Genomic DNA, 23,056 nt, shown 5'->3' with positions numbered 1-23,056 from the left:
AAAAAAATAAACCCCACATACAAATAACATTAAAGAAAACTTCAAGCCCATCTTTACCAGTTAATAAATTGTTTTGCAAATGGGCATAACCCTATACTACAGTTTAGTCATGGATTTTTTTATAAATTATCAATGATCGCCTAAAGGAATTTACATGAACGAAAATAGCTAAATCAATGTTAATGATTTCTTGTAGTGTACCTCTACCTTATAAAAGGCGTATTTACACTATCAATTATATCAAAGAGCTGTAATAACAACAAAAGAGAAATCTATGGTCGAAAGAGAGGGAGAGAGAGTAGCTTCAACGGAAATTTACACTCGCCCAGTGGATTCATGTATCTGAGAGATAAATGTAGTCAAACAGAGACAAGTAAATAACCCAACAACCAATATTGACCACAGACTATGGGGAGTTGTTAAGTGACAGCGTAAGCGATCAGTACAAATTTGCTCCCGTGTGAAAGTGAATAGGGACAAAAGAATTTTACAAAACCGTTGCAAAAACAAGGCAAAATACATAAAAGAAATTCATTCGGTTTAATTTGTAGTGCGGTTATTTGCAAAAGAAAAAACACGAAAAATATTTCACGGCAAAACGTTACGAAAAAAAAAACCAAACAAACATAAATAACAACAACGTGTTGAATTGAATTTAACGTGCTGAAAACCAAGTGGAATAGTTGCCAATTTTCTCAATAAATTTTTGTTGTTGGTGCAATAAATAAAGTATGTTGTTTTTTTTTTTGTTCTATTCTCTAAACAATTCCATAGAAAAAAATCTAAGTTTAGCAAATTTTGAAAAAGTAGAAAATCAAAAACAAAAAAAAAAAGAAATAAATATATACATACATACATACGTTCCTATGTATATAATAAAAATATACATATGTATTGCTAAAAATAATTAATATATGTACTTAGTTTTGATTACCCCCCAGTATGGATGGATATATGGAATGAATATAAAACGAGGGGAATTGATATTTATTTTATTGAGTGCAAAAATTAATTGTTAATGGTTTGTCTATGTATTAAATGGCATTTGTATATACATATGTATATTCTCCAGGCAGACTACTAAATTTGCTGGAATTTATAAAACAAAAATGGTTTGGAAATGTGTTGATTTTTGTTTTAGTTGTTTTGTTTAAATTCATTGGATATTGGAGTATCAATAAATTCGTAAACGTAATCTAGAGAGCTCTTGTTGTTATTGTTGTTGTGGCTGACCTTGTGTTTTTTGTATCAGTTATCAGTTCCCCCTCGCGTTTATAAACTCTTGCCACCTACACAATATCAGTTCGTGAGTGTTTCGTTTGTGCGTGTTTGTGTGTGTTATTCTTCTTATAGTCCCTATCATATCAAATTTGTTGTTTACTGTTTTTTTATGTTAACATTTTAAAGTGAACGACCAACAAAAATTCCCTAGACAACAGAAAATTATATTTGTAAGTACTACCAATCATGGCAGCTAACCAATACCACCTCTAACAGGTGTGTCTGTAAGGAAGCAAGGGGAAGAGAGGTGGTTGATTATTCTCTGCGAATATTTATTTACCTGTTGACAACTTGTCGTGTTTTTTTTTCGTGTATAAGCAACTCCTCTCATTATGATCATCTTAAACTCTTGCTTTCTCTCTCTCTGTTTGGCTCTCTGTAGGGTGTTGTCAAAAATCTCGGCTATTATGTGATCATATGAGGCTAATAAAAAACAAAAACACAAAAAACTACAATGCCTGTTTTCCAATTTCTTCTTTTTTCCATTTTTTTATTTTAACAAAAACGTGTTATTTTCACAATTGCGATTTTTTGTATGGCCACAAATAGAGATGGAGAAACAGTAAAACTTGCCATACAAAATGCAGCATCCATTTCAAAAAACCCAGATGTTTAGAGGAAAGTGCGGTTTTCTTCACAACTCGCCACTATTGATCGTCAATCAATGCAACCCTAAGCGCCACATAGTGTCACTTGAGGGTAATTTTACACAGGATGGAAAAAGTTGGTAATTAGCACAGAGTTTTTTTTTTTAATTAGAATTCGACCCAATTAGGTAGATGGCTCATGCTTTCAACAACAATGTTGTTGGGCATCTGTAAATACCAGAGAAGGGTAAAGATAAAAACAAATGTTCAAAGCGTCAGGGGGTTTTTCCCTTTCACATATGTACAGGGTGGCTGATATGTTATGCAACAAAGTAAAGCGCAATAATTTTTAAAATTTATTATTTTTTAATTGTATTGTTCAAAAGCGACAAATGTCGATAATGACATCAAATTTTAGAATCGGTATAGATATGTGCGAATTGGCTATCTTTGGCACGAATTATGGCCGCGAAGTTATCACACGTAGCACGTTAATGGTTCTGCGGTGTTTTGATCCATTCCCGGCTAAGTAGGACATCTGTCAATACCAGAGAGAGGAGATCGAAAAAATATTAATATTGTCAGGGGTTTTTCATTTTAAATACCTACAGGGTGGTTGACATGTAATTCAACAACGTAAAGCCCAATAAGTTTTAAAATTATTACTTTTTTTTCGTTTTTATTTTATTGGTCAAAAGCGAAACAAGTTGGAAATGACATCAAATTTTAGAATCAGTATAATAGATACACACAAATTCAATCACGAAATCCAATTAATTTTTTAATTGAAATGTCTTCAATAACAGAAATGATAGTATCAAAAAAAAATTAATTGAAAGTCAATTAAAAAATTAATTGTTCCAATTAAAAAATTAATTGATGCTATTAATGTTTGTGATTGACTTTTGAATAAATTAAATTTTTAATTGCATATTTTTTAAAACTTAATTAAAATTTTAATTGGAAAAATTTTCATGAAATTTTTTCTGTGTATGTGCGAATTGGCTATCTTTGGCACGATAGTGGCTCTTCTGTATTTTGGTTCATTCGCGGCTAAGCAGGGTCGTCAGGGTGCATCATCTCGATGAACATACAAAGGGTTCAATCCCTGTTTTGGCCGAAACCCAAAAAGTTTATCCTCTCTCAGTAATGCTGGTGACATTTCCGAGTGTATCAAAGTGCTCTAAAAGTAGTTTCACCGTACCGTGAAATACCGTTCGGACTCGGCTATAACAATGAAGTCCATTGTCATAGAATCGGTCAGCACTCATTGATAAGGGTATAAAAATAGACTGAATAGTCTAAGTAAGCCTGGGCTGCCACTATACCTAATCACATTTTAGTCCCAACTCTTTGCAAAATGACCCAAGCGACAAATACCAACATATAGAAATCCCATGTTTTTTTGGCCATTGAACGCTAGAAATATAACGAGGAACCTCCTTTTAAATTCGTTCTTGGTTGACGTTTTCTGATGATGCTGAGACCTGTTGGAATATCTATGATCTGTAGTCTTCATTAGGTGTCTTTGTCACTTTCCTTCTTCTTCTGTCGTGAGCGCATCCATGTCCTTGAACTCTATTGTGGCTTTCGCCTTGATGGTTTGTACAACGGCCTTATCCTCGCGGAAAGTCTCTTTGTCCCCCTTTTACCATCACTAAGACCCACCGTGGTGCAATGGTTACCATGTCCGCTTTGCATACATAAGGTCGTGGGTTCGATTCCTGCTTCGACCGAACACCAAAAAGTTTTTCAGCGGTGGATTATCCCACCTCAGTAATGCTGATGACATTTCTGAGGGTTTCACAGCTTCTCTAAGTGGTTTCACTGCAATGTGGAACGCCGTTCGGAGTCGCCTATAAAAATGAGTTTCCTTTTCACTGAGCTTAACATGGAATCGAGCAATACTCAGTCATAAGAGAGAAGTTCACCAATGTGGTATCACAATAGACTGAATAGTCTAAGTGAGCCTGATACATCGGGCTGCCACCTAAACTAACCTAACCTAACCATCACTAAGAGAATGGAGCCAGCCCTAGTCTTCCGAACGGCTTGAACTGCCACCTCAGCTTCCTTTGGATTCACCTTATCCCTTAAACTTCTCAGCACATCCACATAACTGTGTCCGTCACGGGGCTTTATAACGACGACATCTGGGCGTTACCTTGGGCCTTTTGTCGTGGTTTTCTCTTCGGTTTCCTCCCTTTCGCGCTCGCAAAATTTAGGTTAGGTTAGGTTAAAGTGGCAGCCCGATTAAGATTAAGGCTCACTTAGACTATTCAGTCCATTGTGATACCACATTAACTAAAAGTACCTATTACATATGGACACTTCTAGTTTTAACCGCTGAACCTTCTTGATTATTTTTCTTTGTTGAACCAACCAGATTGTACCAAAAACATTAGCAGACTGCTTAAGTTAACGTTTTCCAGATCCGCCAGTAATCTGAAGCTATATGCTCCTAAAAGTTGCTTGCGCTTTACACAAAATGCAGGACACTCACACAAGAAGTGTTTAATTGATTCCTTTTCCTCCGCATCATGACAGCTCATACAATAGTCATTATACTTCGCGCCTATAGTTTTTGCAAAATCGCATATCAGGCAGCGACCCGTTATAGCAGATATCAGGAGTGATATCTGACGTCTGGAGAACACTAGCATATCTAGTGTGCGGTTTAAGTTTAAATGGGGCCGTATTTGCTTGGTGTCGTTACAGCCCTTGCAATTCTCCCATCGAACATTTGTCATCATAACAGCCTTCTCACTCAGCATGAGCTTGCAGGTAGCCAGGGGCATACCAACAGATTCTAGTTCCCCTGGAATATGTAAGGTAGTCCATAGCTTTGCCAACTCATCCGCTTCGCAGTTCCCCGGTATGTTCATATGGCCAGGCACCCATATTAGGTAGATATTGTACTGCTTAGCCATCTCATTGAGAGATTTGCGGCAGTCGATGGCAAACTTTACCTCGGAAGCTTTATTTACCCCAGTGGATGCCAGCACTTCTTTCGATCACATATTAAATTTCTTTCCTCGGTTCGTCTCTACTAGGCTGGGTGCATTTCGCCTATTCTTGGGGGTCTGAAATGTTGGGGTATTTCATATTTAAATAATGAAGGTCTCTAACGATAGTCACTTGACGATTTCCAGTGAAATATAAAGCAATCACATTATCACGGTTGAATTCCATTACAAACAAAAGTGAAATACGGGGGGTCGGTTTATATGGGGGCCATATTTCAATCTGATCGGACCAAATTTGCCCCTCTAAGAGGCTCCGAAATCTAAATCTCGATTTATATGGGGCATACATATATAATTATGGACCAAATTTCAATCTGATTGGATGAAATTCGCTCCTCTAAGCAGCTTCGAAATCTAAATCTCGGGATCGGTTTAAATGGGGCCGATATGAACCAATTTTTGCATGGTTGTTAGAGGCCATATACTAACATAGCGTACCAAATATCAACCGGATCGGATAAAATTTGCTCCTCTAAGAGGATCCGCAACAAAAATATGGGGATCGGTTTATATGGGGGGCCCATTTTCAATACCATACGACCTACATCAATAACAACTATTTGTGCCAAGTTTCAAGTCGATAGCTTGATTCGTGTAGAAGTTAGCGTGATTTCAACAGACGGACATAGCTAGTTCGTCTCAGAATTCCACCACAACCCAGAATATATATACCTTATGGGGTCTTAGACCAATATTTCGATGTGTTACAAATGGAATGACAAAGTTAATATACCCCCCATTCTATGGGGGAGGGTATACAAAATCTACATACTTTTTTTCAAAGAGACCTTTTGCGGTACGGCGAATTTACAAAAATCATCACGAACAAATCAATTTTTAATTTATATTCCAATTTGATCACTAATTTGATTTAATAAAGGAAATTATAATTAAAATTTGTTTATAAGAATGTAAGACCTATGATTTTGCGAATAAAAAAGCATTTTAAAGATTAAGGAATTTTTCAACGAGTCATATGTTATATGTTGTGACCATATTTCTCACTGCAACACCATTTAAAGATAGTAACCGATTTTTGAATGTGATCAAAATTTTCACATTCATTTAAATTGATATTCATTACAATTAAAGATCATTCAAGAGAATAAATTTCCTATACTTCCATTACTGTTTTAGAAAAACAAAACTGTAAGTGGTTTTATTCAATTAATAGTAAAATCACGTTATTGTGAACCCAGGCGTTACTTGAATTCTAATGATTTCTGATGGTCATACAACACTCAGTCACAGTGATTCTGTGCGGTGATGCCTTACTCATTGGTGATTTCAATCTGTTTTTGTTTCATTATTTTACGTTTTTGTTTTTGTAGCTTTCTGTTTCCTTTTACTTTTTCTTTATTTCACTTTACTGTGTGTAATGTTAATTCCCATTATTATAAAACCAAATGTGGTTTACTCATCCAAACCAATGTCCATAATTTTTTTTATATATACACATGGGTTTGAGAATAGATCTCTTGGTAAATTTCTAGTCATTATTCGTGGTTTTTATAAATCACCACAATTCCTAAGAATATCTCTTCTCTTATTGACCAGTTCATCATTAATATTCGTCTAATGTAGACAAGTTTTTCATCTAAGGAATTCGTGTTCTGTTTATTTGAAACTGTATTATTGAAAATTCAACAAATGGGGAAAATGTTCAAACTAAAGAGAGTAAGATTAACGAGAAGAGAGTTATATATAAAAAAAAAAACTTCGATAAATTGTCCTCACAAAATTTTGAGAGAAACTGTCAATCTGTTTCGAATGATTGAAGAGAATTTATGGAAAAAGGAATCACCAGATCTGACTAAAATAGATGATGGAAAATGGGTCATCTATATCTTAGTTAGCTATAGTCAATACTAGAGGTCTGCATCGAATAACTTTTCACTACATGTATGCAATTCGCTGTCGAATATAGTACATACATTGTCTTTCTCTCAGAGCGCAAGTAGTGAAGTGAAGAGAACACTTGCTTGTCAAATACCACCAATTACTTATCCGAAGCAATATGTGTTCCGAAAAAAAAGAACAATAAAAATGTAAGTACTTGGGAAAAAGTACAACATGGATTCTCTTTACTTCACGTGGTACCACAAGTATTTCTCAGTTATGTGCGAAGCAAAACTTTCCATTATTATTAATCATAGATATGTATGTATATCACATATTTCATATATTTATGTATGTCACACACTTACCTTAACGTTTGCCGTTCTTTATAATAAACCAAAACATATATTATGGAGATTAACTGTTTTTTTGTATTTCTGAAACTGCACTTGGTACATGGAGTACTCTATGAAGTTTTGTTCTCGCAACATACTCGACGTGATCACTCTGAGTACACTTCAATAAGAGAGAAAGAGGAATATGTGTTTGTTGGTAGTGAAGACATCAGAGTAGCAACAAGAAGTTACTCGTGGCTTTTGGTGTTCATCAAAATGTGTACCAATAGCTTTGCGACTCTTTCAAATAGATGTACTCATGTAGCAAGTACACGTGTACTCTGCATTTACAACTGGAATTGTGCAGACCTCTAGTCAATACCATCTACGAGAACGTCCTATAGCACATTGTATTCCAGCTTGATTGTGTGCATAAGGTGGCAATATAAAATATGTAGAATGGGGAATAGCCCATTTGGAGGAAGAAGGTATTCACCCTTCTCAAATTGGCGCCCCACGTTGGGCGCCATCTGCATTTACAGCAGAATGATCTCAAATGATAATGCAAATGATTGCTTCATTTATGTCTTCTTAGAATGTGTGAAAATAAATAATACTTTTACTAATTCAATGTGAGAGAAAAAAAGTTTCAGTTATGTTGTCGAGTTAAAGAGAGAAATGATAGTTACTGTGAGTGATATTATTAAGAGCAAATTGAGTGAAATTATTATATCGTTATTTGAAATTAATGATTTTTTACAGTTGCTGATAAAATATATAAAAAACAAGTGAGTAAAGTAGAAAGTCGGGCGGGGCCGACTATATTATACCCTAAACCACCCCTACTGAATTAGTAAATATAAGCCTTTGTGGGGTATCATTGGTATAGGTTTTGGAGAACATAAAGGGGGGTACATGTTTATGGGTGTCTTGTCACATTCTGAGCAGAAATGTTTAATATTAGGAGCTATAGTTTATTTTGCACCAACAGAGTTAGTATGCCACTAATATTGAGTCCATTATTAAAAAAGAGGAAATCGGTCAATTAGTTGTGGGTAATAAATCCAAATTTCTGCAAATAGGGCAATAGATTTATGTAAGAGCTACATGTAAGTCTAAATACGATCAGCTAGTACATCAAAAATTGAAATTTGAATAACATAGCTTAATAAATAAGAGTATTATGGCCAAATATGACAAAATCGAGCGATGCATATATATGGGATCTAAATCTGAACTAATTTGTATAATATTTTGCAGGTATGATTGACACCACAGAAGGTCACTTTGTGTAAAATTTGAGTACGATCAGTTAATAAATGAGGCCCCTATGATAAAAAATAAGGTTATTAGGGGCAAATTTTTCAAAATCGGGCGATACATATATATGGGAGCTATATCTAAATCTGAACCGATTTTGATGAAATTGCGCACATACAGTTAGAGGTATAGAAGATTATATTTAGCCAACTTTGAGCACTATCGGTTGATAAATAAGGGTTTTACGGCCAAATTTGGCAAAATCGGGCGATACATATATATGGGAGCTATATCTAAATCTGAACCAATTTCGATTAGTTTTGGCACATATTGTCAGTACCATAAAAGATTAGAGTAAGCGAAGTTTGAGTAAGATCGCTTAATAAATAAGGTTTTTATGACCAAATTTGGGAAAATCGGGCGATACATATATATGGGAGCTATATCTAAATCTGAACCGATTTAGATGAAATTTTGCAGACTTGAAGAACGATGAAAAAGATTACTTTTTGCCAAATTTGGTGACGATCCGTTTGAAAACAAATGCAACGTGACCCCATTTGTCGAAATCGGGCGATAAATATATATGGGAGCTATATCTAAATTTGATCCGATTTCTTCCAAATTCAATAGCGTTCGTCCTTGTTCCCAAAAAACTCCCTGTACCAAATTTCATCAAAATCGGTTAATAATTGCGACCGGAATCCTGTGAACAACAAATACATGGACGGACACCAAGCGCTAGATCGACTCAGGAGGTGATTCTGAGTCGATCGGTATATATTTTGTGGGGTCTAAAATCAATATTTCTGGTAGGCACATTTTTTGGCCGATCAAACTTATTATACCCTGACCACTATGTGGTTTAGGGTATTAATCATAAAAAAATAATTGTAAAATATCAAATAATTACGACAAATGCACAATAATAATTATATCAAAAAATAAATATAATAAACAAGTATATACGGCTGTAAGTACGGCCAGGCCGAATCTTATGTACCCTCCACCATGGATTGCGTAGAAACTTCTACGTAAGACTGTCATCCACAATGGAATTACTTGGGTTGTGGTATCTTAAAACTTCTTAACATCGTTTTCTAAATTGTGAGTTAGTCCATACGTGGTAGAGAGCCAGAATTGAAATATGGGGGGTCGCTTATATGGGGGCTATATACAATAATGAACTTTATGTGGACCAATTTTTGTGTGATTGGGGATCGATTTATCTGAGGGCTATATAGAACTATAGACCGATATGGACTTAGTTAGGCATGGTTGTTAACGGCCATATACTAACACAATGTACCAAATGTCAACTGACTCGGATGAAATTTGCTCCTTCAAGAGGCTCCAAAACCAAATCTCGGGATCGGTTTATATGGGGGCTATATATAATTGTGGACTGATATGAACCAATTCCTGCATGGTTGTTGGATACCATATACTAACATCACGTACTAAATTTCAACCGAATCGGATGAATTTTGCTCTTCCAAGGGGCTCTGGAGGTCAAATCTTGGGATCGATTTATATGGGAGCTATATATAATTATGGACCGATTTCGGCCAATTTTTGCATGGTCAGAAAAGACCATATACTAACACTATGTACCAAATTTCAGCTGGATCGGATCAAATTTGCTTCTCTTAGAGACTCCGCAAGCCAAATGGGGGGATCGGTTTATATGGGGGCTATATATAATTATAGACCGATGTGGGCCAATATTTGCATAGTTGTTAGAGACCATATACTTACACCATATACCAAATTTCAGCCGGATCGGATGAAATTTGCTTCTCTTGAAGGCTCCGTAAGCCAAAACGGGGGATCGGTTTATATGGAACTATATATAATTATGGACCGATGTGGACCAATTTTTACATGGTTGTTAGAGATTATATGCTGACACCATGTACCAAATTTCAGCCGGATCGGATGAAATTTGCTTCTCTTAGAATCCGCGCAAATCAAATTTGGGGGTCCGTTTATATGGGGGCTATACGTAAAAGTGCACCGATATGGCCCATTTGCAATACCAATCGACCTAATCAAATTATAACGGATACTTCAAAGTAAAAAATTTTGATTTCAAAAAAAAACTTTAATCCTCAAAAAAATCCTAAAATGCTAAATCCTCAAAAAAAATAGCTTAGCCTATATATGAAGCGTTTTTATCTAATGATTCAATATTTCAGTTAATTTAAGGACGATTTCTTTAAATTAAAAATGTGTTTCTTTACTTTAAGGAAAATTTTCCTTTGTTCAAATTTCCAAAATTTTTGTGCTAAATTTAATTGAAATTTTTTTAAGCAATGATTATAAACTTTATTTTAATTAAAATTTTATTACTTTGAAGAAATTTGGCCTTAATATTTTGTAAATTGCGCGTCCTTTAGGTTTAGGTTGTATAGTCTTTAATATCACGTAAATATTTTTCGCAATGGACACAATTTTTGTTATTCAAATATACGTTCCACCTATTTGGAAAAGGTTTCATTGTAGTTTTATTAAAATACCCAGATAAAATTGTCTAAATTTGCCATTAAATTGGCAATACTATATTTAGAAAATATAAAAACCGAAAACCGGTTGTTGGAGCCTTGAAAACACCGATTCTACAAGTCCAGCAAAAGGTGAGTACTATGTTCGGGGTTTTCACCAAAACTCTAAATCAAAAGTACAAAAATATTTATGAAGACTATTATATTTTTATCAAGTCTTATCAAATAATGGATGGAAAAGATCCAATGAATTGATGGATAATCATTTTATATTTCTAAATTAATTCATTAAGAAAAGTAACCGTGAAAAAAAGCTGGTTTTCAGCTTGAAAACTGAACATAGTACTCAGCTAAATATGGAATTTGCACGAAAACCCAAAACGGTATAAGATAATCAACCGGTCCACCTGTTTTTATCCACTGGTTCTAATCACTCGAGTATGCCTTTAATAATAGATCCGAAGGTAACATTCATTTGGCGTGTTTTTTCTGATCGTTTTGTTATAATTATTCGTGTTGATCATATACAAACATTTTATTAACACCTGCCCTCTGAAAAAATGTACAATTTTGTTATATTTGTATTGGAAAAAAAAACTCCAATAAAAATTTGCCACTTCTTTATTTCTCAAATCCCAATTTTGATCTCTCTCTTTTGCTGGATTTTGGAGTAAACGAACGACTTCCTGTAAACATTTGGTATAATTATCAAAATTTTTCGAATACTCAAACGGAGCTATTGTCACATTTGATCTCTCTCTGGCTCTCTTTTGTTGGCTTCTTGGAGTAAACGAACGACTTTCAGTAATAATTTGTGACTATTGTCATAAATGTTAGTGTACTCGAACGCAACTATTATCACAATTGCTTAACACCATGTTAACATCAAAGACAAGCACTATTTATGTATTGCGTAAATAATACAACTGAATCATATTGAATTACATTTTTTTGTTGCACATATTTCAATAACAAGGAATTTCATTCAAACAACGCTGACTAACTGCAATTAAATATAAAATGTGTTGATTAATTATCATGCACAGGGTTTCAGACAAGGCACCGTTATCAAATAACGATATATTTTCTGTATATGTAATTCACAATATCTCATTATTTGTCCTACTCTCTCTCTCTCCAAACCACTCTTCAATGAAATTCCTTTGAAATTAATCTCACATTGGCCTAAACATGGTGAGAAAAAAAGAAAAGTGGCAGAGGAATTCCATTCAAACAACGCTGACTAACTGCAATTAAATATGAAATTTGAAATTGTGTTGATTAAATATCATGTATAGGGTTTTAGGCAAGACACCGTTATCAAATAACGATATAATTTCTGTATATGTAATTCTCTCTCTCCCTCACCAAATCTCTCATCAATTAAATTCCCTTGACATTAACCTCGCAGTGGTCAAAAGATTATGAGATAATAAATAATGAAGGGTATCTATAGCAGAAATACCCATGTTTATAATAATTTGTTAAAATTTATGTATTTTTTATGTATATATTTTCAAGTCAATTTACTACAACGAAAATTATGAGAACAACGTTACAGTATAATTTAGCTTCATGAAAATATATATTCTTATTATTGTTATTTGATTGCACTCGAACGCCAGATGGGGAAATGTCAACAATGTATTTGAACTTTTAAGTTGTTCACTTATGTTTATCAAAGACATCACCATCATTGTAACAATCGTCTGTCATCTTAATCTTGCCGCTACAGCTGCCAGATCATACCACCATCTCCAGTAAATGGGCATACGTATAAGGCTATTTCAGTTGGACTACTGAAGTTCTTTCACATTTAAGTTTTTTTTCTTCTTCTTAAAGATCCCATTCTTCTTATCAATTTAGTTTTCTTTTTGTTGTGGTAATAAATTGCATCTTCTTTATAGTTTGTCGGGTTTTCTTTTCGTTATTTTATTTTTTATTTTTCAATTCTATACGATTTAAAAAAAATAATAAATAATCGTCATTACTTAATCTCAGGCTATAGATTTTTCAATCATTTTGAGTTTTTCTTTTTATATAAATTAATTTCACTTCTTTTTATCATCATTATAAATGATTTTCCTTTATAATTTATTTCACACGAAATATATTCGTGATTGTTATTCAATTCTCTTAGAATTCTCACATTTGCTTTCACTTTGCCTCTTTGGCCTTAATTGCTATTGTACACTGAAAGGAAAGTTTTGTTTTCTGAGGAACTAAATTTTGGACATAGGTAGTTTTAAATCTAAACAAATATTCTTTAACTGTCGTTCACAATCGAATTACTTGGGTCATAGCAATATTACCATATTTCAACGGCATCGAATGAAATTTTCTCCTGGAAAGAAACCGTATTCTGACATCACATATCAAATTTCAACGGGTTTTCCGATTAACTAATCAACAATTTTAAATAGAATTCTGCGAATTCCGTCTTTGGGTATCTCTGATAAATTTAATACGCCAAATACAAATTCTCTTAATGCCATATTGTATCTATTGCCCGTAGACATATTCCACCAACAGTCAGCTTCAACAACGGCTCGAAGGCTACACTAGCAGTGGCCGGAACTTTAGGTGATCATAGCGTTTCTATAGAAATTTTCTCAAAATTTTATTTCTATATAAAATTTTGTCAAAATTTTATTTCTATCGAAAATTTTGTTAAAATTTTATTTCTATAGAACATTTAGTTAAAATTTTATTAATGTCGAACATTTTGTTAAAATTTTATTTCTATAGAAAATTTTGTTAAAATTTTATTTCTATAGAAAACTTTGTCAAAATTTTATTTCTATAGAAACTTTGGTCAAAATTTTATTTCTAAGAAAATTTTGTCAAAATTTTATTTATATAGAAAATGTATGCAAAATTTTATTTGTATAGAAAATTTTGTCAAAATTTTATTTCTATCGAAAATTTTGTTAAAATTTTATTTCTATAGAAAATTTTGTTAAAAGTTTATTTCTATAGAAAATTTTCTCAAAATTTTATTTCTATAGAAAATTTTGTCAAAATTTTATTTCAGTAGAAAGTTTTGTCAAAATTTTATTTCTATAGAAAATTTTGTCAAAATTGTATTTCTAAAAAAAATGTATACCCTCCACCATAGGATAGGGGTATATTAACTTTGTCATTCCGTTTGTAACACATCGAAATATTGCTCTAAGACCCCATAAAGTATATATATTCTGGGTCGTGGTGAAATTCTGAGTCGATCTGAGCATGTCCGTCCGTCCGTCTGTTGAAATCACGCTAACTTCCGAACGAAATAAGCTATCGACTTGAAAATTTGAACAAGTAGTTGTTATTTATGTAGGTCGGATGGTATTGAAAATGGGCCATATCGGTCCACTTTTACGTACAGCCCCCATATAAACCGATCCCCAGATTTGACTTGCGGAGCCTCTAAGAGAAGCAAATTTCATCCGATCCGGTTGAAAGTTGGTACATGGTGTCGGCATATGATCTCTAACAACCAAGGCCGTAGCCAGGATTTTAATTCGGGGGGGGTTCAACTTTAGAAAAAAAATATTCATATAAGCTCATGTGTAGAAAATTTTATTTATGCATAGGTATGTATACAATATTTTTATACCCACCACCATAGAATGGTGACGGGGGTATAATAAGTTTGTCATTCCGTTTGTAACACATCGAAATATCGATTTCCGACTGTATAAAGTATATATATTCTTGATCAGGGAGAAATTCTAAGACGATATAACGATGTCCGTCTGTCTGTCTGTTGTAATCACGCTACAGTCTTCAATAATAAAGCAATCGTGCTGAAATTTTGCACAAACTCGTCTTTTGTCTGCAGGCAGGTCAAGTTCGAAGATGGGCTATATCGGTGCAGGTTTTGATATAGTACCCATATAAACCGACCTCCCGATTTGGGATCTTGGGCTTATAGAAATCGTAGTTTTTATCCAATTTGCCTGAAATTTGAAATCTAGAGGTATATTATGACCATAAAGAGGTGTGCCAAAAATGGTGAGTATCGGTCCATACTTTGGTATAGCCCCCATATAGACCGATCACCCGATTTTACTTATTAGGCTTATAGAAACCGCAGTTTTTAACCAATTTACCTGAAATTGGAAATCGAGAGGTACTTTAGAACCGTAAAGAGGTGTGCCAAAAATGATGAGCATCGGTCCATGTTTTGGTATGGTCCCCATATAAACCGACCTCCCGTTTTGAGGTCTTGGGCTTATAGAAACCGTAGTTTTTATCCAATTTGCCTGAAATTGAAAATCTAGAGGTACTTGAGGACCATCAAAAGGTGTGCCAAAAATGGTGAGTATCGGTCCTTGTTTTGGTATAGTCCCTATATAGACCGATCACCCGATTTGGGGTCTTGGGCTTATAGAAACCGCAGTTTTTATCCAATTTGCCTGAAATTGGAAATCTAGAGGTATTTTCGGGCCATAAAGAGGTGTGCCGAAAACGGTGAGTATCGGTCCATATTATAGTATAGCCCCCATAAGAACGATCTCCCGATTTAACTCCTTGGGTTTGTAGAAACCGTAGTTTTTATCCGATTTGCCTGAAATTGTAAATATTCTGGTATTTTAGGCTCACAAAAACGTGTATCGGATTAAGTTTTTATCGGTCCATTTGGTAATGCCTCCATATAGACCAACTTCACTTCTTGAGGGTATAGAAGGCGCACTGAACATGAAAATTGCTCGAAACTCAATGTAAAATTTCCAGATTTTACTTCTCGGGTGAAAATCTTCAGATTTAAGATTTCAAATCAAGACGTTATTTTATAATTTTCTTGCACACTTACAAGAGATGTTAATGATTCCTCTAAAACTCAAACAAAAATGGTTCTTATAAATCCAGAATCTGATATAGTCCTCATAGGTGAAATCTTTAAATTTATCTTCGGGAAGTGTCCTCAAGTCCTCAAGCCCTCCTGAAATTTCAAAGGAAACCCTAATATTTGGTTCATGGTGATGGGTATTTAAGATTCGGCCCGGCCGAACTTACTGCTGTATATACTTGTTATAATATTAAATTGAGCCGACGGGCTTTTTGGGCAGCAAATAAATCAATGACTTTTTCAGTCGGCACATTTATTTGGCGATGAACCGACATTAATGCCAATCCATTGAGTCTACTCTCGCTAGTCGAATTTCTAAGATACGTCTTTAATCTCTTCATTGTTGAAAATGAACGTTCGGATAAGCACGTACACCAATTTCCAATTAAAATTTTAATTGAGTTTTAAAAAATATTCAATTAAAAATTTAATTGATTTAACAAATTTTTTAATTGAAACAAAACTCAATCACAAAAATAATAGTATCAACTAATTTTTTAATTGGATCAATTAACTTTTGATACTATCATTTCTGTGATTGAAGACATTTCAATTAAAATTAATTGGATCAATTAATTTCGTGATTGAATCAGAAAAAAAAATTTTTGTGTTTGGTAACTGCTGGGATGGAAAATGCAGTACGAAAGTACTTTTTTCAATACTTTTTCACCCCGGTCAGTACCGTAGTACCCCAGCGAATGATATAGTACCTTTTGTGTAGACATTTTTGAGTCGATATCAGATTTATGGTACAATAGCTTTGACAAAATATTTTAATATTTTGAGAAAGTCTTTATCAACCTTATTTGCTAATAATCTTTTACAAATATGGCAAAACAGACATGTTCATGTGGGAAGAAAATCTCGATTTTGTAAAAGACATAGGCAAAAACAGGATTTTATTGAACTTCAAGAATGTTTTAGTCGAAAAAAGAATGCGATTCTATATTATCGATTTTTTATTTCGGTAGAAAATGTTGTCAAAATTTTATTTCTATATAGAAATATAGAATTTTGTCAAAATTTTATTTCAATTGAAAAGTTTGTAAAAATTTTATTTCTATAGGAAAATTTTGCAAAATTTTATCTCTATAGAAAAAAATTTGCAAAATTTTTTTCTATAGAATTTTTTTGCAAAATTTTATTTCTATAGAAAATTTTTGCAAAATTTTATTTATATAGAAAATTTTGTCAAAATTTTATTTATATAGAAAATTTTGTCAAAATTTTATTTTCTTTAAAATTCAGTCTCTTGACAATAATCTTCCAGTGAAATTTTTGTTGAAATTTAGTAAAAAGTACCTTTCCGCTCAAAAAATACCTTTTATGTACTTTCTTAAAAATTGTATTTTCCATCCCTGAGTAACTGGCAAAGTGACCAAAATTTTTAAAAGAATATGCACGTTTGGAAATATCTCTTTATTGCACTCCCAAAGTGCTTCCATCGCTGAATTAGGCAGGTTCTTTTCGCAGGTTTTGCGCCATTTCATTTACACATGTGTGTTTGGCTGTTTCGTTGTTGTTGCTATGGCCGAACAAAGCAAGTCATGTTCACAAAAAGAACAACAAACACACATAAAAAGCAGAAATACATTTTCCAAAAATGAAATTTGTGGTGCGAGAACAAAAACAATTTGTTTTTTTCGACCGTCGTTTGACGGGCTTTTCAACTAGTATTCTATGATTTGTGCAAGTTTTATAGGTAAGCGTTTTTCAAAATAAAACCTATGCAGCTAAAAATATATATTTCTTTATATAAAAATATTCATTCATTTCGGGGGGGGTTTGATCCCCCTCATCCCCCCCCCTGAATACGGCCTTGCTAACAACCAACTAAAAATTGGTCCACATCGGCCCATAATTATATATAGCCCCCATACAAAAAAAAATTCTGATTCAATCACGAAATTAATTGATCCAATTAATTTTTTAATTGAAATGTCTTCAATCACAGAAATGATAGTATCAATTAAAAAATTAATTGACAGTCAATTAAAAAATTAATTGATCCAATTAAAAAATTAATTGATACTAATAATTTGTGTGATTGATTTTTATTTCAATTAAAAAATTTGTTGATTCAATAAAATTTGTAATTGAATATTTTTTAAAACTCAATTAAGATTTTAATTGGAAACATTTTCCTGAAATTTTTTTCTGTGTATAAATCGATCTCCAGATTTGGCTTGCAGAGCCTCTAAGAGAAGCAAATTTCCTCCGATCCGGTTGAAATTTGGTACATGGTGTCAGCATATGATCTCTAACAACCATGCAAAAATTGGTCCACATCGGTCCATAATTATATATAGCCCCCATATAAACCGATCACCAGATTTGACCTCCGGAGCCTCTTGGAAGACCAAAATTCATCTAATTCTGTTGAAATTTGGTACGTGCTGTTAATATATGGCCTCAAATACCAATGCAAAGAGTGGTCGAAATCGGTCCATAGTTATATATAGCCCCCATATAAACCGATCCCCAGATTTGGCCTCCGGAGCCCCTTGGAAGAGCAAAATTCATCCTATTCGGTTGAAATTTGGTACGTTATGTTAGTATATGGTATCCAACAACCATGCAGAAATTGGTTCATATCAGTCCATAATTATATATAGCCCCCATATAAACCGACCACAGATATGACCTCTGGTGCCTTTTGGAGAAGCAAACTTCATCCGATCTGGTTGAAATTTGGTACGTGGTGGTAGTATATGATATTTGACAACCATGCCAAAAGTGGTCCATATCAGTCCATAATTATATATAGCCCCCATATAAACCGATCCCGAGATTTGGTTTTGGAGCCTCTTGGAAGAGCAAATTTCATCCGAGTCAGTTGAAATTTGGTACATTGTGCTAGTATATCGCCGTTAACAACCATGCCTAACTAGGTCCATATCGGTCTATAGTTATATATAGCCCTCAAATAAATCGATCCCCAATCACACAAAAATTGATCCATATCAAGTTCATAATTGTATATAGCCCCCACATAAGCGACCCCCATATTTCAATTCTGGCTCTCTTAGTATCGTGCCACCGTGGTGCAATGGTTAGCATGCCCGCCTTGAATACACAAGGTCGTGGGTTCGATTCCTGCTACGACCGAACACCAAAAAAGTTTTTCAGCGGTGGATTATCCTACCTCAGTAATGCTGGTGACATTTCTGAGGGTTTCAAAGCTTCTCTAAGTGGTTTCACTGGAATGTGGAACGCCGTTCGGACTCGGCTATAAAAAGGAGGTCCCTTGTCATTGAGCTTAACATGGAATCGGGCAGCACTCAGTGATAAGAGAGAAGTTCACCACTGTGGTATCACAATGGACTGAATAGTCTAAGTGAGCCTGATACATCGGGCTGCCACATAACCTAACCTAACCTAACCTAACCTAACCTAAGTATCGTGCAAAAAGTCCATATCGATTCGTAATCATTTGTAGACTTACCTATACATATTTTTTGTCTAATATATACCACGTATGGACTAACTCACAATTTAGAAAACGATGTTAACGATGTTAAGTTTTAAGATAACACAACCCAAGTAATTCGATTGTTGATGACATTCTTTCGTAGAAGTTTCTACGCAATCCATTGTGGAGGATACATAAGATTCGGCCTGGCCGAACTTACGACCGTATATACTTGTTAAAATTTTATTTCTATAGACAATTTTGTCAACATTTTATTTCTATAAAAAATTTTGTCAAAATTCTATTTATATAGAAAATTTTGTCAAAATTTTATTTCTATAGAAAATTTTGTCAAAATTTTATTTCTATAGAAAATTTTGTCAAAATTTTATTTCTATAGAAAATTTTGTCAAAATTGTATTTCTATAGAATATTTTGTCAAAATTCTATTTCTATAGAAAATTTTGCTAAAATTTTAGATTTTTTTTTGTATCTTCCTAGAATGAAATGTCATTTGGTTTGTGTAATGCATTTACAAATTATGACATTCATCGAATAATTGTTTAACACTTCCACTTTTTATATGATATTCAATACATTTATCATAATTTCCGTTCACTCTGTCGCCATCAGTTTCTTGTATGCAATTACAAAGACAAAAAAAAAACTACGTATTTGTAAAGCGTTATCGCATTTTATCCCTTTTATATGTCACACCCACAGTTCAAGTCTTTATGACAATTTTTCTTTACAAACATTTTTTTGTTTTTTTGTGTTTTTATTTTTTTTTTTTTTTTCAACTTTTTGCTTCTTTCATTCACAATCAAACCACACTGAAATGTTATTCTTGTATTGTGACATTGTAGAGTAGAAGATAAAAAAATATATTATTAAAATAAAATACACAAATTTATTACTTTACAATGAAAATCGTAGTATATCGACTTAATTATATTATGTAAATATGAACGAGACGACTTTAAATCTAAAGAAAGCATACTCGTAAGGCATGAAAATAAATGATAAAGTGTTTCCGTTTTCATTGCTTCACTATAAGACAGACTATCACTCATTACAAATGCAGTTGAAAAGTGTAAAACTATGTAATGAAATTGTTGTCGGCCACATTTCGTATATAATTCATGGGCCATAAAATAAAACGGGTATCCTTAATTGGAATTGTAATCAATTTTCATTGGTTAGATCAAAGAATCAATTACCGTTCAAATCGATTTTAAAATAAGTACAAATGGAACTTTTCCAGTTCGTTTGTCTAGATTTTTTTTTGATTTATAAAACTATCCTTTCCTTCTACATGAGATCGGGTAAATATTTAGCTGTTTCTGAATAAAAGAAAACAATTTTCGCCTTTGTAACGCCAATTTATTGAAAGTCTACGAGGCAATCATCTGCCATCTTGAAAATTCGTTGAACAACCTTTGTTAGAGACTCAAAGCCGTTCGATCTAATTCAAAAATCTAATTTGCCAAAATTTTTGCACTGCCATCCAAAAAACATATTCCACCACATGATTTTGTATAACAATCGTGTGAGCACTTAACAATAAACCAATGAAATCTAATCTTATCTATGTCTAGAAATTGACATTAATAGCTGATATTTGTAGCAGTAATATGGCGTAAATTATATCTAATCACAAGATGCTGGGGTGCAAATATTGACTTACCATTATTATAATATTTTTTTTAGGAGCAGAACTCGTGAAACTAACACGAAACAAATTCCAGAGATTAATAAAATAATATGATTCATGTCATGGGATGGTAATCACATGAATCATAATTAAATGAAAGTTCAGAGGATGTGATGGTTATCTGATATAAAACAAGTATATACAGCAGTAAGTTCGGCCGGGCCGAATCTTAAATATCCACCACCATGAACCAAATATTAGGGTTTCCTTTGAAATTTCAGGAGGGCTTGAGGACTTGAGGACACTTCCCGAAGATAAATTTAAAGATTTCACCTATGAGGACTATATCAGATTCTGGATTTATAAGAACCATTTTTGTTTGAGTTTTAGAGGAATCATTAAAATCTCTTGTAAGTGTGCAAGAAAATTATAAAATAACGTCTTGATTTGAAATCTTAAATCTGTAGAAGTAAAATCTGGAAATTTTACATTGAGTTTCAAGCAATTTTCATGATCAGTGCGCCTTCTACACCCTCAAGAAGTGAAGTCGGTCTATATGGAGGCATTACCAAATGGACCGATAAAAACTTAATCCGATACACGTTTTTGTGAGCCTAAAATACCAGAATATTTACAATTTCAAGCAAATCGGATAAAAACTACGGTTTCTAGAAACCCAAGGAGTTAAATCGGGAGATCGGTCTATATGGGGGCTATACCAAAATATGGACCGATACTCACCATTTTCGGCACACCTCTTTATGGTCCTAAAATACCTCTAGATTTCCAATTTCAAACAAATTGGATAAAAACTACGGTTTCTATAAGCCCAAGACCCCAAATCGGGAGGTCGTTTTATCTGGGGACCATACCAAAACATGGACCGATACTCACAATTTTTGGCACACGTATTTGTGGCCCTACAATACCTCTAGGTTTCCAATTTCAGGTAAATTGAATAAAAACTGCGGTTTCTATAAGCCGAAGAAGTAAAATCGGGAGATCGGTCTATATGGGGGCTATACCAAAACATGGACCGATACTCACCATTTTTGTCACACCTCTTTATGGTCATCAAATACCTCTAGATTTCAAATTTCATGCAAATTGGATAAAATGTACGATTTCTATAAGCCCAAGACCCCAAATCGGGAGGTCGGTTTATATGGGGACTATATAAAAACCTGGACCGATATAGCCCATCTTCGAACTTGACCTGCCTGCAGACAAAAGACGAGTTTGTGCAAAATTTCAGCACGATTGCTTCATTACTGAAGACTGTAGCGTGATTACAACAGACAGACAGACAGACGGACATCGTTATATCGTCTTAGAATTTCTCGGTTTATATGGGGACCATACCAAAACATTAACCGATACTCACCATTTTTGGCACACCTCTTTACGGTTCTAAAGTACCTCTCGATTTCCAATTTCAGGTAAATTATATAAAAACTGCGGTTTCTATAAGCCTAAGAAGTAAAATCGGGAGATGGGTCTATATGAGGGCTATACCAAAATATGGACCGATACTCACTATTTTTGGCACACGTATTTTTAGTCCTACAATACCTCTAGATTTCCAATTTCAGGTAAATTGAATTAAAACTGCGGTTTCTATAAGCCCAAGAAGTAAAATCGGGAGATCGGTCTATATGGGGGCTTTACCAAAACATGGACCGATACTCACCATTTTTGGCACACCTCTTTATGGTCATAAAATACCTCTAGATTTCAAATTTCAGGCAAATTGGATAAAAACTACGATTTCTTTAAGCCCAAGACGCCAAATCGGGAGGTCGGTTTATATGGGGACTATATCAAAACTTGGACCGATATAGCCCATCTTCGAACTTGACCTGCCTGCAGACAGAAGACGAGTTTGTGCAAAATTTCAGCACGATTGCTTCATTACTGAAGACTGTAGCGTGATTACAAAAGACAGACAGACAGACGGACATCGTTATATCGTCTTAGAATTTCTCGGTTTATATGGGACCATACCAAAACATGGACCGATACTCACCTTTTTTTGGCACACCTCTTTACGGTTCTAAAGTACCTCTCGATTTCCAATTTCAGGTAAATTGGATAAAAACTGCGGTTTCTATAAACCCAAGAAGTAAAATCGGGAGATGGGTCTATATGGGGGCTATACCAAAATATGGACCGATACTAACAATTTTTGGCACACGTATTTGTTGTCCTACAATACCTCGAGATTTCCAATTTCAGGTAAATTGGATAAAAACTGCGGTTTCTATAAGCCCAAGAAGTAAAATCGGGAGATGGGTCTATATGGGGGCTATACCAAAATA

At 33.9% G+C, this 23,056-nt stretch overlaps 1 protein-coding gene across 3 annotated transcripts in view; it reads left to right on the top strand.

The window, feature by feature from the left end:
- Positions 1 to 411: 411 nt before the first annotated feature.
- RhoL (Ras-like GTP-binding protein RhoL) overlaps positions 412 to 23,056 on the top strand; it is a 36,984-nt gene continuing 14,339 nt past the window's right edge. The window contains exon 1 of one of the 3 annotated variants that reach the window (XM_075290094.1): positions 412 to 729. Coding sequence is in view for 1 of the 3 variants with exons in the window: in XM_075290093.1 (XP_075146208.1) it covers positions 6,545 to 6,571 (27 nt within the window). In the remaining 2 variants the exon portion in view is untranslated. Of the gene's footprint in view, positions 730 to 1,432; positions 1,452 to 6,440; positions 6,572 to 23,056 lie in introns of those variants that run through there. The other 2 variants (XM_075290095.1, XM_075290093.1) reach the window with 2 other exon arrangements.

The sequence above is a fragment of the Haematobia irritans genome, chromosome 1, assembly GCF_050003625.1.
Source record: "Haematobia irritans isolate KBUSLIRL chromosome 1, ASM5000362v1, whole genome shotgun sequence".
Lineage (NCBI taxonomy): Eukaryota > Metazoa > Arthropoda > Insecta > Diptera > Muscidae > Haematobia > Haematobia irritans.
This window is presented reverse-complemented; position numbering and strand designations above follow the sequence as displayed.